The sequence below is a fragment of the Cygnus atratus genome, chromosome 2 (genome assembly GCF_013377495.2).
Source record: "Cygnus atratus isolate AKBS03 ecotype Queensland, Australia chromosome 2, CAtr_DNAZoo_HiC_assembly, whole genome shotgun sequence".
NCBI lineage: Eukaryota > Metazoa > Chordata > Aves > Anseriformes > Anatidae > Cygnus > Cygnus atratus.
The window spans coordinates 48,683,508-48,702,886 of record NC_066363.1 but is presented as its reverse complement, the minus strand read 5'-3'; the positions used below and the strand labels follow the sequence as shown (position 1 = coordinate 48,702,886).

General features: G+C 38.0%; 1 protein-coding gene across 6 annotated transcripts in view; it reads left to right on the top strand.

Moving 5' to 3' along the window:
• ATP9B (ATPase phospholipid transporting 9B (putative)) overlaps positions 1 to 19,379 on the top strand; it is a 181,093-nt gene that overhangs the window by 54,932 nt on the left and 106,782 nt on the right. For all 6 annotated transcript variants that reach the window (XM_035549695.2, XM_035549692.2, XM_035549691.2 and 3 more), the window contains exon 7: positions 3,517 to 3,568. In XM_035549695.2, coding sequence (XP_035405588.1) covers positions 3,517 to 3,568 — 52 coding nt within the window. The remainder of the gene's footprint in view (positions 1 to 3,516; positions 3,569 to 19,379) is intronic.

Genomic DNA, 19,379 nt, shown 5'->3' with positions numbered 1-19,379 from the left:
GCTTGTTTACATGTAATTAGAAGTTTGTAGGCATGAAGCTAGTAACCTGAAACTTGTGTGATGGATTTGTCGGAGCTGGTAGGGAGGTTGCAAAAATGTATAGGTAATCTATATTAAGACATAGATGCCTATATGTCTGGTCTATTCTTACAGTCATTTAAGGAAATGTTTAATTTTGACTTTACATTTCATTTGTCCCCTCCTTTTCTTTTTTTTTTTTTTTAAATTTTGCCTAATATGCACACAGGCTATATTATTAAGGTTGACGTTTGTCTTGCTTTTTTCCCCAAATCCAAATATGAAATATTAATCCTGATTGAATCTGGGCTCATAATGGATAATTAATTTCACTACCTTTTTATTTAATGTTGTAAGGCAAAATTTTAAAAATGCTATTCCAACGCTACAGTTGTGCGTTAGCAGCATCTTCAAATTGAGTACTGTTGATATACAGACAAGAACATATATTTTTAACTGTTTGTACTTTTAGAAATGAATGGGAATTGCTGCAACTGATTAAGTATCTGTTTATAAAAATGTGTAATTTCAAGGTATGAACAGAGATTTTTTTGCTGTCCGTGTAGGGTTTTTAGATAAACTAGAAAATGCATCTATTTCCTAGAATTTCCAGACTCACTCGGTTTTCAAACTTCTTGTTTGTTTGAGATAGTAGGACTGGTCATTGCTTCTGTTTCCTGATTTGCCATCTCCATAGCTCATCTATACTGAACTATACTGAATCAATACAGAATACAGCTGTAGTTGTTTCCAATTCCACTTCTGAACCAGTGACCTTGAAAGCTGAACCTGTATAATAAAATCTGCATTTGACTGACATTTATTCAGATCACACTATTCTAAATGGCACTGTTGTGATTGCATGGTGCTCTCAGGAATGTTTCTTTGTAGTAATTGAAAACTTCACCTAGTGTTAGAACATGTATAGTATCCAGGATGTTTTATGGTCAGAAATAATATTGTTATGAGTGGGACTTCTCAAGAACTAAGGCAAATGTTACTGTACTGCATTATGTATGGTAAAAAGCATCAGCTGCTTCAGTGTTGTTTTCTGGTGTAAATATGTATTTATTCTCCATTTTGAGTGAGACATGAATTTTTTTCACTCTGAACTAATTTTCTTGGTTAGTCAGACATAGTATTTTGAAGGTCCCAAATGCTCTGTCATATAAAGCTGTGTTTAATTTTCTTGATCTTGATTAATTTTCTGAATTTTTGAGCTTGTTTACTGGGGGGGGGGGAGTGGAGAGATGGAGACTGCTATGGATTGATTTACTTTTAAAAAAAAAAAGTTCTGACACTCAGTAATGAGGGGGACGTGATGCCTTTGAAAAGAGTAAAAAGGTGGAGGGTTAAAAATGAGAAACTACATTCCTGATTTCAAATCAAAGCATATTCAAACTGCTAACTTTCTTGTACTTCAGAGTAGTGTTGTTAGTCCTACATCTTTACCTTTAAGGACACTTGACTCAAAACCAAACAAACTAAAATACTCCTCTGTGTTTGTGTTGATCCTCTAAGAGGTTTTTGAATGCGTACTAATGCTGTTTTCCAGATTGTTGCCTAGATTCCTGTTGGGATAAGTATGTTATAGCTCCTACATGCTGTATGTACTTGTGTTGCGTGTAAAGATCAGTTTTGAACCAATTACATTTTCTGTGATAGAATTTTTGTGGGGTATTACATATATCTTCTGCTTTGATACAATGAATCAATATATTGCTGTGACTAGGATTACTCTAAAATTTACAGACAGGATTCTGTGCACCGCATTGATGACTTGAGGTGTTTCATTGTTTAATGTCTTGAAGTTTTCAGGCTAGTATGACTGCTTACCATCTGAAACCCACCTTCATTGCTTTTCTTCTCTATAAAATAACTAAATAGTTTTCTGTAGCTTGCAGTTTATGAAGAAAATAAAGCCACAATTGAATTACCGCTGTATTAGTTTTGCAATTTGATTACAATTATTCCCCATTTCACACTTCCGTTATAAAGTTTTGAAATGCGTATATACTGAACCTCTTAACTTTTTCCATTGAGTAAATTCAGTCAGGTTTTTAAGACTGGAATCCATGAGGTTCATGTATGCTATATGATTGATGGGTTTTGTCAGCTACATTTATTTTCATTTCCACTCTCACTTCGAACAGACAATTGAGCTCTTCAAAAGTAAAAGATGAGCCTTAGCTGTAAAGTGGCTTTCAAGGCAATATCAAACAAGTATACCTTGAACATGAAAACCTGAAATTTATTCTCCAATGGAACTGCTTTTTGTTTGAAAAATATTGTTCTAAGCGAACCTTAGTGAATTATACCCTCTTAACAAGTAATCTGAATGAATTTTAAGAAATACGTTTTAGCATTAAACTAATAGTCACTGCTAATAATACACTGAGATTTCTTAATTAGTTAAATGCAGTCTGTAAGTGAAAAGCAAATGAATCTTTGTGTTTAGCTTCCGGATTGAGCAGGATGACATGTGGCACACCAGGTATAAGCTGTGATAGAAGAAACTGCATTTCATTACTATCCATCTTTTCTCATTGCCATTTCCAGTGTTCACTCCAGTTCCTGTCAGCTTAGCCTGTCACTTTTCTTTTCTAATCCTGTATATCTTTCAAGTTTTGACATGTTGGTTATTTTTACTCCCCTGGTTTTCCATTCTTAAGCCCCGTAGTGGCAATGTGTAACTGGTGCTGGTATATGCTTTGTTCACAAGTGATGGGAGAGCTACGTTTTTAGATAGCAGCATGTGCGGGGGATGGCGGTATTGTTCAATTTTGTTTAATTTGCAAAAGCATAGATTGGACTTCTTATAATCAGCAAAAAGTTGGAAACATGATTAGATACAGTGAATTACATACTTGAAAGGGAAATAGCAGAACAAGCCTGCAGCTGTACCTGACCTGGCATGCCGTAGGTACTGAGAAAGAAATTCTATTTTTCTCTTTGTAATGGAGAGGTTTATAAATATGTAAAATTGGAAAATGTTGTTCCATGCCTTGCTGTTTCCTTTGTGTACATTTGAGCGCGTTGAGAGGGAGAGGAGAGAATGCAAGGGAATATTTGGTATATACAATGAGTACAACTTAAATGATGAGATGAATGTTTTAAATTTCACTGTTGTTTTCTTTATCTCTGCTGAATGTCAGTATTTTACTCAGTAAAATATTAATTTTAATATTTCTGTTAGATATTTATATGGTCAAACTACTCTTTTCAGTCATGAAAATGTAAGACTTGGAGGTCTGCAGGTATTTATGATTCATTTACAAAGAACATCTGAAAGGATTAGCTGTTGTTTGCTTATTGTATAATTTTTTGAAAATATTGATTTCTGAATTGCAAACGCTGAATGCAAATTGCTTTGATAAATCCTATTTTAATTGAGTTTCAATCCAAGAGTGACCTTTTGGTGACAGATCTTACTGGACATTCGATTAGAATTCACTTTTTTCCTACTTACGAAAAAATATACCTTTTTTTCCCTCTCAGAATCAACGAATCCCATCTGACATGGTGTTTCTCAGAACATCGGAAAAAACTGGTATGTTTTGATAATTCAAATTGGTTACGTGATAACTTCGTTGTTGCAGTGATATTTTAGATTGTGCATTGTGGTCAAATAAATTGATGGCAGGAGATCTATCTTCATCAGGTTAATGGGAGGGTGTCCATATCTGAGAAAAAGATTAAGCTTGGATTCTAAAATGGGAAATCTTACTGTGAACATGAGACCTATATAGATATGTTCTTCTAATAGATGATTTTTATGAATTGATACAACAAAACTTAAAGGTAATATTAAAACTACTCTAGTATATTTAGGAGACTGTTTAATATGACTTCACAGTATTTTTAAAGTATTTGACTAATCATTATCTTGCAAAATATTAGATGTTACTTGATTATATTCGAGTTATTAAATTGAAAAGAACTGAAATCTTGTCCTATTAATGTAATTAAGATGATTAAAAAAAAACTATTAAAATGACCTAAAGCATTTTTTAGGATAACTAAATATTTTACTTTAGAAATAATACTGTCTCTTTGGGCTGTCCCATCCTGGCCCCCATCCCTACACCCCTTGAACACTTTCTCTGAGTGACAGGAAGGAAAGTGCTTCTCATAATTCTATTTCTCCTCACATGCTGGTAGAGGAGTACTCAATATTTGGGAAACAAATACCTCCTTTACAGGAAACCTATAAAATAAAGCTGCTTTGATAAAAGTTTGGAAATGACAATTGAACAGCCCCCATATAAGTCAAATGAGTTTCCCTGGTTTGTATTACTGCTACTTTTCAGATCATGAAGAGCTGTCTAATGTTTTTCCACAGCACTAAATTTCACAAAGTTAATAGCTGTGATATTCACAAACCGTATATTAGGCGTAGTTTGGTATTTTACTATGGCATTGGAGTTCTATCAGATATATTTCAGCCAAAATATAAATTTGCAGAGGTCATTTGCAAGAGAAAAATAGAGAAAACAAATACTTGAGTAGCCTACAGAACACTATTGGAGCTACGTATTTGCTAAAAGAAGAAGAAATTACTATATTGTTACTGTCTTAGTAACAACTTTGAAATGCTGGTTAGGTGCACTGGATAACCTGTAACTGGTCTGGACTGACAGTTTCCTAGTAGTCTGTATATAGCCTTAATCTTGTTTAACTTTCTGGTTCAGGGTATGTTGGCTTTTCTTTTTATTCTGTCCCACAGTACCATAATTTAATAAAATATGTAATGCTTCTGACAACTCAAAACTCTTGGATCCAGCATGATTATAAAAGGGTTGATGATGTTGCCGTTTGGGCTGCATGCAGTGTTATCCCTTAGTTCTTATCCAAAAACTGTTTCAGCTGAAATTACACTTGCTAGAAAAGTTGTGAGAAAAGTTATACCTCTATAGAAGAATTACTTTTGAACTAGATAACTTGCTTGCAATGCACAAGCGGTAGAAGGTGTGCTATTTGACATTTTTCCTACTGTGTACTAGACATACTGTATTAGTTATTAGATATCTAGGCATTTGGAAACAGTTGTCATCCTGTCCAGAAGGGGTACATAGCAGTGGTAATATCTTCAAATGAAATATGCAGAGAATTCAATATACGATATTCTGTAGTGTTTTCTGTTGTAGGAACATCAAAAACTGTTCATTTGCAGAGAGCTATCTTGCTGTCCTTAATTAGGATCCTTGCAGCAGTTTATATTAGTAGTGTTGTTACTGTTGGAATAAATGAACAAGAACAAAACAAGACAGCTGCCTAGCTTGCAGTGGTGGAAGTTCTTCAATTTCATATTTTGCATCTCTACAGTGTAGCATTTTTACCTCCCTGTTAATTCTTAAGTTCCTGGATTCTGGTATGGGAGGTTTTAAGACATTGTGTTGTGTGCTTTCCCATTAGTACTAATAGTTGAAGGATGAGGCATAAGTATGGTTGTCATTGGTCAATGTGGACCAGAAATGCATCTGCATGGGATGGCTCTGTAACTTTATTGAAATATATATGAAGAGTAAATCAAGGATCACAGTTAATGTAAGTAGAACTATCTCTTTGGCAAGGTACACATGGGGAAAAAGGGAATGTGAATCCCTGTGTCAGAAACATGGGGAGAGAAAACATTTTTTGAAGGTAAGATAGTTCAAGTCTATGTCAGTATTCAGTGTTTAGGTCTACTTCAGTCAACTTTCTTAGAATGTCTTAATTAAGATTTTCCAGTAATTTGCAATCTAGAAAATAAAACTTTTTAAAAGTATTTTACTATTTTAAAAGTTCATTATGTAAGATTGGCAAGTCTCTAAATAAAAATAAAAATTAAAAAAAAATGCGTGTGAACACTTTGAAGGAGTTGTGTGCCTACTAGGTAAAAGTTCATTATACTGTAAAATGAACAAAGAGCAAATTCAGTGAAATCTGCCTAGAATTCTGATATAAATTATTTCATGTGCACTTCTACTATACATGGAATGTGATTTTTAGCATTGAAAATTCACTTTGTGTAAACATGCAACAGGCTGACTAGTTATATTCATGTTGTACTCTTAAAAAGAAAAAAAAAAACACTGAACTTCAAACATATGGCAATAATTGTTTTTTGACTAAAGAGTGAACACTTACATCTGTAATTGCTTTTTCTTCGATGTTGTGGTTTTGACTGATTTATGGTTTAATTTATAGACAACACTTTAAATACTTCGTAAAGCACATTAGTTTTTGCATGGTTTTATGTTCTATATGTAATTTTATTTTATCTTCTGTGCAATAAAACAGTTTAACTATAATTTGTTACCATAAATCTATAGAGTAAAGCAAAGAGTTTGAACTAATTTTAAAATCCACCTCACTTCCATGTTTTCCCATTTCGGTATTTACACCACATATTAATGTTGTCTGCAGCACTTCAATATCTTGTTTCTTCAGTCAAAAAAGAAGCAATTTGAATTATAATTTGGTAGTTTATGAAGTTCAGCCTAAAACAGTTACGGCTTCTTTTCACCCATGTGTGGTGCCATGGAAGAAATGAGGCAGTGCTATGTGCTTGTTTTCTTCCCATCCTCTCCTTCCCAAAAATGCACTTTTAGGAATACAGATTTTTTAGGATTCTTTCTACTCTACTCTCTTCTACTCTCTGATTAGCTTCGGCTATGTAAGGAGATCAAGCCTATTGGATTATTTTGATAAAACTGAATTCTAATTAGATGTCTTTTTGTAACTTTAGCAGATAGATTTATCACATTCTATCAGCCAGAATATCTCCATATAGTATTTCTGATGTAATGACGATGCAAATTATGTATGTGTGTCTAATTTGCAAGATTCCTATGAATTTTATCACTCTTAGAAAAGTTAGTCTAAAGATAAATGTAGGTCATCTGTTTGTTTCCTATTCATTTTTGACTTTCTGATCAGTTGGTATTTCTGTGTGAAAGGAGACAGCTAGATGGCTGAGTTTAGAGTTAAGATTACTCTGGGTAATCTTGGGTTATTAATTATTATTAATTAATGATTATTAATAATAAGTAATATTAATTACCTTTGGGTGTGGGAGGGCAATCCTCTGTCTTGAATGTTTTGCTGCTGTCAGACTCCCCATATAACAAACTCTACAAGGTCTTCGTTAGCTTCAAAAAAAAACCGGGGGAAAAAAAAAAAGGAGTGTAAAACCTTGGAATATCTTTATTTTATATGTATTTGAAAGGGGGTGTGGGGTGGAAGGTTTAGGCAGAATCTCATGATTTCCACTCATACACAGCAGAGATGATAAGTAATTTGGGAGATTTGTCCTGTTTATCAACTCTTCACAAGATTAAAGGTAAATGTTCATGCTGAGCTTGCTACAAAAAGGTGGTTTAAAGGTTATTTTCATTCGATGTACAAGTAGGCAAAAACAACTGACTACCTTAGCAGAAAGCTGTTAAGCAAATGTAGCCAAGATCAGTGTTATGTCAACAGAGCTTCCTTAACTAAAATTAAGCTAAGCCCTAGTGGCCTCTAATGCAGAATTTTCATATTCTTTTTTTTAATAGCTTGGTATGCTCTCTACATTATATTTGTATATATGCAGTTTCAGTTACAAAAGCTAGATGGGGCATTCCAGACGTCATTGTATAACTTTCTGATTGTCCACAGGAACTGCTGACTGAAGCAGGTGTTGATGACTTCAGCATTATGGGAATAATATGTTTCTAAATAAAGACAATTTTCAAAGATAAATTCTTTTCTGAGCTCAAATACCTGTTCTCAAACTTGGTTATGCCTTCTGTAGGTACATACGTACCTTGGTTCAGTGACCAGATTCAGATACAGGTCAGGTATTATTATACTAACAGACAGAGGTGTTCTAACATGAACTGGACCTGGTCATTCTTGAAAACCTGGTGCATATGTTTATAAGACCTGGTATCTGTAGTATTAGTGCTCTCTTAGCTTTCAGTTGTGAAATTACAAGAGTTGGTTGGTTTCAACCATTACTTAGTTGAAATTGGGCACAAATTAAAGGTTCCTAGGAGGAAGGTGACCTGGCAATACAATAGTATTGTACATGGGAATCGTTATTTTCTAAAGATATTGCAGCTGAAGGAAACAGTAGATGACCACCTCTTGGTATGTGACATGCTTCATAGACTCTAGGACTAGGAAAAATTGTGTCTTCTGTACTACTGCTAACTAATTGGCCTGTGACAACCAGACTTAACGTGACATTGTTATTGTACTGTTTTTCATTAGTAGCTTTTCAGGAGGATAAGAATTGATTAATTTTAGTTTAGCCCTTTTCTTTTTCCCAAGGTCCTTCTTGTTGCATGGATAATGCTTTGTGATACTATGAAAAGGAGAGCTGGGTTTTCTCTTCAGCCTTTCCTGGTAGAAACTGAATTTCCATAGGATAAAATAGATTTTTTTTTTACTGGTCTACTTCAACTTTCCTGACTATGGTATTTGAACCCTGTAAATCTGTCTTTTTGCACAATTAGCATTTCTGCCAGACACTTGATTCTATATAGAGCAAAAGCCAATGCTTCTGCAAAAAACAGTTTTCCCAAATGTCGAAGTACTGAGATAGTCATTGAGGTATTCCTCCTCCAACAAAATTGGAGTTGGAAAAAATGTAAAGGCAGAAGTCTACTAAAATATGGTCTACAGATGAATTTTAATGCATCAACTTCTGTACACTCAGCAACTATGACGTTGGCAAAAAGTGTTTTTGTGTTTGGTTTTTATTCGCTTGTGCTGCTAGAGGAAATACTCTGGAGAGCAACTCCCACTGGCTGCTCAGTTTCACTGGTCACAGATAGCACTACAGTAACTGTAGGATTTTTGTATTTCAAGGTTCATCTGTTCACCCACTGAACATAATAGGTTGCTCTTTGTTGGTCTCATCTCTCTCAGGAACCTCATTACTTGCTTTTGCACTGCACATAGGTTCAACAAAACACTGAATTCATCACATAAATTTCACTATTCAGTATGTCAGGGACCTGACGGGCTTAAGAAGTGGGCCCACATGAAACTTATGGAGTTCAACAAGGCCAAGTGTAAGGTGCTGCACCACCTGGGTTGGGGCAATTCCAAACATCAGTAAAGAATGGGAGATGAATGGATTGAGAGCAGCTCTGCGGAGAAGAGAGGGCTCCAGGAAGACCTTATTGCAGCCTTTTGATACTTAAAGGGGGCTTATAAGAAAGATGGAGAGAGACTTTTTACAATGGCCTGTAGTGATAGGACAGGGTAATGGTTTTAAACTGAAGAGGGTAGAAGTAATTTAGATAAAAGGAAGGAATTCTTCGCTATGAGGGTGGTGAGACACCGGAACAGGTTGCCCAGAGAACTTGTGGATGCCCCATCCCTGGAATTGTTCAAGTCCAGGCTGGATGGGGCTTTGGACAATCTGATCTAGAGGAAGGTGTCCCTCCAAATGGTAGAGTGTCTGGACTAGATTAATTTTAAAGTTCCCCTCGAACCCAAACCACTCAGTGATGAGTAAAACCCAATGAGCAATGACCAAATGGCACAAGTAGCTATTTGGTAGCTGAAGGCCAAGGATTCTAGACTTTATACAATCTAATCTGTTCTTTTCATGCATTTTCTTGCTGAAATGTAACTTTAAAATAACTTAATTTTCTAAGCATATGATCATGCACGAATAGTCATCAGAAGATTGTTTTGGATGTTTCTAAGTCCAATATGTAGGCCTGGACATTCCAAAATAATGCATGTCTACTACTATAGCTGTGCAATGGAAGCAATAGGGAAATAGGAAATAATTTACAAATTCTTGCAAACAAATCCCTTTGATTGTGAAGAACCTTCCTGGAAAGATAATGTCAGTTACATGATTGTAGTACCTTGTATTTTTCTGAGCAGCATTACACTGGTTTGGTCTTACCTATGTGAGTATTTTAGGAGGTATGTTCCTCATATCAGAGATGAGTTTCTTGGATTTCACTTACAAAACTCCTTAACACTGCTATATTTACTCATGTGTTAATTATCAGTCACAAACATTCATATTTTTCAAAATTGTAACAAAACTTTGGACAGCTATAAGCTCTTCAGAAGGAATGGGCAACAAAGGAGGGGCAGTGGCGTGGCTTTCTATATTAGAGTGTGTTTCAATGTTGTAGAGCTCAGGGCTCAGGGTGATAAGGTTGGGTCCTTATGGGTAAGGATCAGGGGAAGGCCAACAAGGCGAACATCCTGGTGGGGTCAGTAGTTGGGTGGAAACCAGGATGAAGAGACAGACAAGGCATTCTACAAGTAGCTGACGGAAGTCGCACAATCGCCAGCACTTGTTCTTATGGGGTGCTTCAACTTCCCTGATACATGCTGGAAATACAATACTGCCCAGAGGAAGCAGTCTAGGAGGTTCCTGGAGTGTGTGGAATATAACTTCCTGACTCAGCTGGTTAGTGAGCCTACTGGAGGGGTGCCCCGCTAGACCTGATGTTCACAAACAGATAAGGACTACGTAGGTCTGTAGTGAGCACTGCTAAGCTTTGCAAATGTAAAAGTGCAATCTCACAAGTAGGACATCCTGTAAAACAATTCTGTTGACTCTGTCTGTACCCCCTGTATGTGCCATAATAGCTCTCATCCCAGCAATTAAGCTTCTCAAGCATGTGATGACCTCAGATAACCCTCTAAGTGGTGACTGCACCATGGCAAAGAGCATCACTGTTTCCTGTATCTCTCTCAGGGGGTTCAACTACAAAGATGTAGAGCAATTGTAGTGAAGAGGATCCTCATCTTTCTCCTTAGACAGTAGTGGCATTGGTCCTGAAGCCTAACTGATTGCTGTCCTTGGCAGTACACTAACAACTACACCCTTGGTGACGTACAAGGGCAGTGGCAAACATTGGCTTCAAAATTCCAGAAGTTCCCAGACACCTTGTTAAAAGTTGATGCTGCTATACCCCTGTGAAATGAATGTTGTATCTCATTATCTAGCTCCTGAAAGGCCTTGAATGTACAGAAAAAATGCCACGTTACAAAGATATAGGTAATGTATATAAGCTTGATTGTGGTGTTTTTTCTGTTACTACCACCATTTGCTCAACATCAAGATTTGGAGGACAAACTCAGTGGGTGTTTTGGCATTGACCTAAGTGGGGAAAAGATCTCACCCAGAGAATTTCATCCTCTTTTGGATAAAGATTCTGTCTATGAGCATCTGTGGCTACTATTAAGACTGCTTTTCTGCTCTTCATGTTGTCTGTGGCTTTTGCAGAGTGAGTTCATGTGCTCTCTTTCCTATATTTGGACAATGTTTTCTTTGCTTGTACTTTGCTCAAGAAAAAGGATGGTTAATTTTCTACCAGGGCAAAGGTCAAGATCGTCTTTATTCTCCAGTATTCCCAGAAGATTGATGCTTTTGTAAGGTTACCAATCCTGCATATTCAAAGCATTTTTCTGGTCTCAGTGTACTCTTTTCAGCAAGTTTCCTGAAGAATGTATTCTGCTGAGTAAGCAAGTTGCCCATAGCGTAACTTTTCCTTTGTAGATATTGCACTGCTTCGTCTGAAACTTATGACTTTCAGTTACTTCTTTTTTTAAAAAGCTTTTTAAATAATCAAGAAAGATTAAAGCAATGATTTTGTATTCCACTTGCAAAAAGCAATACAAAATATTTGCTGGTGAGGAAGAGAAATGTGCTAAGTGTGCAAGGTGACCCTGCTTGGCAGGGTGGTTAGACCAGGCCATCTCCAGAGGTCCTTTCCAACCTCAACTATTCTGTGTTTCTGACTGGTGGGAGATGTGGTAGTTGGGAGCTGTCTTGGGCAGAGTGACCACTCAGTGGTAGAGTTCTCTATTCTGAAGTAGAAGTATTCTGAACTATTCTATTTTCCTCCTGAAGTCAGGAGGGGGGTCAGTAAAACTGCTATCTTGGACTTCCAGAGGGCAGGCTTTGAACTGTTCAGGACACTGGTAGGGAGGGTCCCTTGGGAGTCAGTCCTGAAGGGCAGAGGGGTCCAGGAAGGCTGGACTCTCCTCAAGTCTTCAAGGTGCAGGAGCAGGCTGTTCCCGTGTGCCATAAGATGAGCCAGCAGGGAAGAGGACTGGCATGGCTGAACATGGAACTTCTGCTGAGACTTTGGGAGAAAAAGAGTTTACCTCCTGTGGAAGAAGGGACAGGGAACTTGAGGAGAGTACAAGGAAGTTGCCAACATATGCAGGGAGAAAATCAGAAAGGCTAAAGCCCAGCATAAGTTCAGCTTGGCCACTGTGGTAAAAAACAACAACAAAAAAGTTTTTAGAAATACGTTAATAGTAAGAGGAGGGCTAAGGACAATCTTCATCCTTTACTGGATGCAACAGGGAACACGACTGCTGAGGATAAGGAAGAGGCTTAGGTTATTAATGCCTTCTTTACACTTCTCTTTAATAGTCAGACCAGTTACCCTTGGGGTACTCAGCCTCCTGATGTGGAAGTCTGGGACAGGGAGCAGAATAAACCCCCCACAATTCAGGTGAAAATAGTTAAGAGACCTGCTGCTCCACGTGGACTGTTACAAGTCAATGGGGCCAGATAGGATCCACTTGGGGGTGCTGGTGGATGTGATTGCTGGGCTGCTTTCCATCATCTGTCAGCAGTCATGGTCAATCAGAGAGGTCCCAGATGACTGGAGACTTGCTAATGTGATGTCCATCTATAAGAAGGGTCATAAGGAGGGCCTGGGGAACTACAGGCCTGTCAGCCTGACCTCAGTGCTAGGAAAGGTAATGGAACAGGTCATGGAACAGGACAGCTAGGGGATCAGACCTAGCCAACATGGGTTCATGAAAGGCAAGTCCTGCCTGACAAACCTCATCTCCTTCTATGACTGAGTGACCCGCCTGGTGGATGAGGGAAAGGCTGTTGACGTAGACTACCTAGATTTCAGGAAAGCCTTTGACACTGTCTCCCACAGTATTCTCCTGGAGAAGCTGGCAGCCCATGGTTTGGGCAGGTACACTCTTTGCTGGGTTAAAAACTGGCTGGACGGCTAGGGCCCAGAGAGTGGCAGTGAATAAAGTGAAACCCAGCTGGTGACCAGTTATGAGTGGTGTTCCCTAGGGATTGATGTTGGTGCCCATTCTCTTTAATATCTTTATTGATGATTTGGATGAGGGAATTGAGTGCATCCTCAGTGAGTTTGCAGACAACACCAAGTTGGGGGGAAGTGTCGATCTGCTGGAGGGTAGGAAGGCCCTGCAGAGGGATCTGGACAGGTTGGATCGATGGGCTGGGGCCAGTGGCTAAGTGCCAGGTCCTGCACTTTGGCCACAACAACCCCATGCAACTCTAAAGGCTTGGGGCATAGTGGCTCAAAAGCTGTGCAGAGGAAAGGGATCTGGGGGTGTTGGTAGATGCTCGCCTGAACATGAGCTGGCAGTGTGCCCACGTGGCCAAGAAGGCCAACGGCATCCTGGCTTGTATCAGGAATAGTGCAGCCAGCAGGACCAGGGAGGTGATCGTCCCCCTGTACTCTGCTCTGGTGAGGATGCACCTTGAGTACTGTGTTCAGTTTTGGGCCCCTCTCTACAAGAAGGCTCTGGAGCATGTCCAGAGAAGGGCTACAAAGCCAGTGAAGGGCCTGGAACACAAGTCCTATGAGGAGCAGCTGCGGGAACTGGGGTTGTTTAGTCTGGAGAAGAAGAGGCTCAGGGGAGACCTTATTGCTCCCTGCAACTACCTGAAAGGAGGTTGTGATGAGGTGGGAGTTGGCCTTTTCTCCAAAGTAACTAGTGATAGGACTAGAGGGAATGTTCTCAAGTTGCAGCAGGGGAGGTTCAGATTGGTTATCAGGAAACATTTCTTCTCGGAAAGAGTGGTTAGGCATTGGAACGGGTTGTCCAGGGAAGTGGTGGAGTCACCATCCCTGGGGGTGTTTAAGGAAAGGGCAGATGTGGTACTCAGGGATGTGATCTAGTGGGTGATATTGGTGGTAGGGGAATGGTTGGACTAGATGATTTTGGAGGTCTTTTCCAACCTTAATGATTTTATGATTCTATGAAAAAGACGATATAACTGGTATTGAAATTTCTAGTTAAGTCGTTTTAGGACTTTTTTTTACTTGTACCTATTTTATCAATAATGGCATGAGTAAAATGGAAATAAAGAACAGGAAAATCATTTTTATTTTGAGGCTTCCGTAGCTCTTCGTTTTTGCAAATGTAGTTGCCTCAAACTTAGGTCATTTTCAATCTCCTTATAAAACCACCTACTGCAGAATAATAAGGCTTTAAAGTGTTGCATTTATCACACATTCTGGCATTTTCTATTACGTTTAGAAAACATGTGCTATAAAACTTACCTGCCTGTGAATTACAATGCTTTGAAAAATGTACTGGTATAAAGAATGATAAATGATTGGAGTTAAATTTTGCACATACAGCCAGATAAAAGTTTATCTTCAGGGCATGAGTATCTGCCAACTTCCTGTCCAAACTACTTAATGTGTTTCTGTACTTAAGTTCCTATTCGCCTTTTTACATTTGATTTAATGCAGGCTTGAAATGTTTGGTATCTACTTTAAGCCACAGAGTAATGCCAGATGATACGAATATACTTAACACTGATGGTTTTTATGAGGTAGAAACATAAAGCTGCTAATCCTATTATGCTATATGTATTATTGATGTAAAAATTACACAGTAAAATGTTATTAGAAGATAAAATGTATTTCATTGGCTAATTATTTTCTGTGCATACTTGGGTGTCTTGTACAGTGCATATGTTGCATTAGGTTTGCATTAAAATAGTAACAAGGAAATACTTTACTGTAAATTTATACAATAACTAAAAAGACAATAACTAAAAAGGGCTGAAAAAAAGTTCCTGGTATGTATAGAAGAGCTTGTATATTGTGTTGGTCATAAATCTGCCTGTTCCCACACTCCAGTGATTTTGGGGCATTTGGCAGCTTGGGTGGAGCAGCAGTCTGGATATCTTGAAATCCTAAGCTAGTGTCCACTGCAGTTTACATGGCTTGCATTTTTTCCATGTATGTGAGCTATACAAACTGCATTGAAATACAGCAGCTCTATCGTTTTGTAATATATATGATTTTGTTCACATTTAAAAAATGCGATTTTGTAATATATATGATTTTGTAATATATATGATTTTGCTCACATTTAAAAATGGCACAGGTAGATGTGAAAATTGTATGCTAACTTTTGAAAATGTGATGTTACTTGAAAGCAAGCTAGCTGGTGTAACTTTTAATAAGGGAGATCACAATAATAGTAATAAAAAAAAGTTGCTGGTGTCTGTTTAAAATGTGTGTTTTGTTTTGTGTTGTTTTGTTTTGTTTTGTTTTGTTTTCAAAGTGACTACATGAATAATACAAAAGAGTATTTTAAGTTCTGGATCTGTAGTAAAGTTCCAGTCAGACTCAGCATGTTGTCAGCAGCTCTGCGCGCAGTAACTTTTCTGAGGTTTCAGTGCATTACCATTCAATGGACCTCTTAACTTACTTCTTGGTAGGGACCAGAGAATGAAGTGAAGACTGGATGAACATGTTGGAAATGGGCTTCTAATGCCAGGTTGTCCACTTGTGGAATAGTAGAGGAAGAGTAGCTTAGCGCTTTGTTCATCTTTGAGGTTGTGGTGGTTTTAATCAGGTGGGCAGCTGAGCTCCAACACAATCGCTCTCTCACTCCCCCTCCTCAAAGGGAAAGGGGGAGAAAATATGATGGAAAGGGCTCAAGGGTTGAGATAAGGACAGGGAGATCACTCAACAATTATCATGATGGGCAAAACAAACTTGGTGTAGGGAGATTAGAGAAATTTATTACCTATAACTAACAAGCTAGAGCAGTAAGAAACTAAAAAACAAACTAAAAACACCTTCCCCCCCCGTCCACCCTCTTCCATCTCCTCCCCCCAAGTGGCACAGGGGAACGGGAATGGGGGCTGTGGTCAGTCCCCAACACTTCATCTCTGCTGCTACTTCATGGTCACTCTCTGCCCCTGCTCCAACGTGGGGTCCCTCCCACGGGATGCCGTCCTTCCCAAACTGATCCTGTGGGGGCTGCCCACAGGCAGCAGCTCTTCAAGAACTGCTCCCACATGGCTCCGTACCACGGGGTCCATCCCCCAGGAGCAAACTGCTCCAGCACGGGTCCCCACGGGCGGCAGCTCCCCCCAGCCCCCCTGCTCCTGCGTGGGCTCCTCTCCACGGGCTGCAGCTCCGGCCCGGGGCCTGCTCCTGCGGGGGCTCTCCATGGGCCACAGCCTCCTCCAGGCCACATCCACCTGCTCCACTGGGGGCTCCTCCACCCACGGGCTGCAGCGTGGAGATCTGCTCCATGTGGGACCCATGGGCTGCAGGGGGACAGCCTGCTCCACCAGGGGCCTCTCCACAGGCTGCAGGGGAACTTCTTTCTCCCCATTTTCTTATACTAGAAAAGTTTTGCCCTTTGTGGAGCAGCATAAAAAATGTAATTCATGCATGCTCTTCGGCAATCCTTAAAGGTCTGTCTTTAAACACCTTTGCAACTCTAGTTGGAAAATCACTGCACATTTATCTGGATTTTGTCATTTTTAGCAAGCTTTTTTTTAATGTATTCCTTTAGTTTGGAGTATTGGAGGCTTTTAATAAGTGATGAAAGTAGTTTGTTTCATCATCATGCAGTACTGTTTTCTCTAATACTTACAACTTTCACAAGTTTGGTTCAAGAATTCCCTGCTTAGAAGCAGTTTATTTTATGTTTTCCATGAAGTATCTGTTCGAAGAATCATGTCATGCATTACGGATTTTTAAAAATACTGACACCTTCTTTTAGATATTTTTCTCTTCTTCACTGAAAGCTCTACTCTGCAACCTGTTAAAATTATCTTGATGGTTGTTTGAAATTAATGGAAAATGTATCTTGGTGATCCTCATCTGTATTATGAAAAAGGAATTTCTGCATAAACTATAAATTTCAGATTATTAGGTGTAATGAGGAATGACCTTGCAGTAGTTTTTAAGTAGTTTCACTACATTTAGAAATGATCCTCATATCAATGTTAACATATTCATAAGGAAAGCATAGCTTGGAGATGTAGTCAGTTTCTGATTTTCATATGGGGCTTGAGGTGTGGCTGGCTGAAGTTGGGATGGAAGCATGTGTAAGTCTAGCATCTCTCTCTTCAGTGGTAGAGACCCTGAGAGCCTGCCTTCCAAGTAGTACACAGGTGAGTAGGGCTCTCCATACAAGTGCTAAAGCTGATGTTTCCACACTGTCATTGCTCTTGGTATGTATGGAGGGTAAATGAAAATTAGGTCGTGTTTAACTGTTTCGGTTACAGTTTTGATTGCAGGTGTCCTTGTAGCTTTACAAACTTTCTTTTGTTTTGGGGAAAAAAAAATGAAGTTGTGTGCTTCTTGCTGAAGGGAAGTCCAGTGGTCAATCTTCATGGGTGGGTCTGTTGCTTCTTTCTAGGTTCCTGTTTGGTAAAGCACATTATCATCTTGCTAATAAGAGTTTTTTTTTCTAGTTCTTTTTTCTAGTTGTTTTTTTTTTTTTTTCTCATATGTCTGTTTTAATCTGATGGCTTTATCAGCAGCTCTGTTGACTTTTACTTTTATGTGTTTGTGTATAATGAGGTACCGAGGCTTTATTTTTGCTCCTCCTCATTTAGTTACCGGTGTGTACTTCAAGTTGATTACTTCTGCTAAATCTGGGAGACTAAATGCTCTTTTAATGGATTCTTTTATATTTGGCCATACACTTTTCTCCATATCTTTTTGTTTGTGAGCTCTGCTTTCCTTGGGAGAGGAAATGAACCTTAAATAATCTAAAAGAATTATTCTTTAAGGTGTATATACATATATATTTTTTGTACTATCAGTCTTTACAAGTATTTAAGTGTTAGGAATGTTGATAGAGTACTGCTGTCCAGTCAAAGCTTTGAAATTAGGGAACTACTTTATTCAGTATTCTTAATATATGTATTGAACCTTATAAGGCTTGTAACATCAGTGTTTATGTGTGCTTTGCATTGGGATCAGAAAATTACTTGATTAATTTTCCTACTGAAGTTTAAGACAAAAATACAAGAAAAGCTAGTTAAAATATCCTAATTTCATTTCTGTTATGATAGGCAGCAATATAATGATTGTTTCTTGCAGTGTACTTACTGCAAGTCTGACTGTACATTTGAAGAAGAATCTTATTGAAGCAAACTTGAACTTTCTCACTATAATCTCGCTCAAATTCTCACTATGCATTTTTAAATGAAAACCAGCTTCCCAATAATAAGCCTGAATGTTTTCCTTTAAAGGCCAAATGAGTTCTTTGTGTTAAGGACAGATAAATAGAAAAAGCCAACTGAACTGAGTACTTAGACTAGAATAATGATTCCAGGAAAACAATGATAATATAGCATGGATGGTGTTTATGGCATTACAGCTGTGGAATAGTATCCATGTTGTGTGATTTTGCTATTTTAGCGTCACCTTAAAATCATTTGCAGTGCAGCTACTTTTGTTTTTAAAAACATCTGTAACCTCTTTGGTTGCAGAAGGTTCAGTTTCATCCCTTTGACTTATCCAGACATGCAGAATATCCTGCATCAAAGTAATCCATGATTTCTGTGAATTAGTTTGGAAAATATTTTCAATCCTGGTTTATCTGATACTGCTTGTTGAGAAACATAATTCTAATGAAACATAATTCTAACAAAACATAATTCTAACATACGTACTTAAGCATGACTAATGTTGATGGTGCTAGCAAAATTGGTTTAAAAATTAATGAGCAAAGCTGAAAATATTCTCAATTCATGGATTTTAGTCAGATTATGTTTGGATCATGTATGGGATAGATCCCCATAAGTTACTCCAGTTCTAAATGTCAAAAAAACAATTATAATAGCAGACAAAACAAGTGCAGAAAAAGGGAGTGGTGTCAGTGAAAAATATTCTTGTTATTGTATAAAAGCTATCAGTAGAGCTGATATGTCCCAAGTATGGTACTGATTTTTCTACCATTATGAAGTGATATTCTGGCCTCCTTTGATTTTTTTTGATCTGGAAAGTGAAGCAAGATCTTGTTCAGCATTATAAGCATTCTGTATGTCAGAGTTTTAGACTTATTACTGTTTAGATTTTTTTTTTACAAGATATAAAATTGCACATTCCAAGTAAAGGTACAAATAATACAGATTACCTTTTTTCCTGTCCACTGAGTTTCTACAAAAAGGAATTATTAGTATACATCAGAAAAACAGTGGAGCAAAGTAGTATATGAAAACCTATTAAATGGAAGGGTGAATTAATTCATGCTTTTGAGTATCCACCTGTATATCTCAGTCATCTAAATCAGTTGCATTAAAATTTGAGAACATGAACATGAATGTAGATGCTTTTTTCCCACTTGGG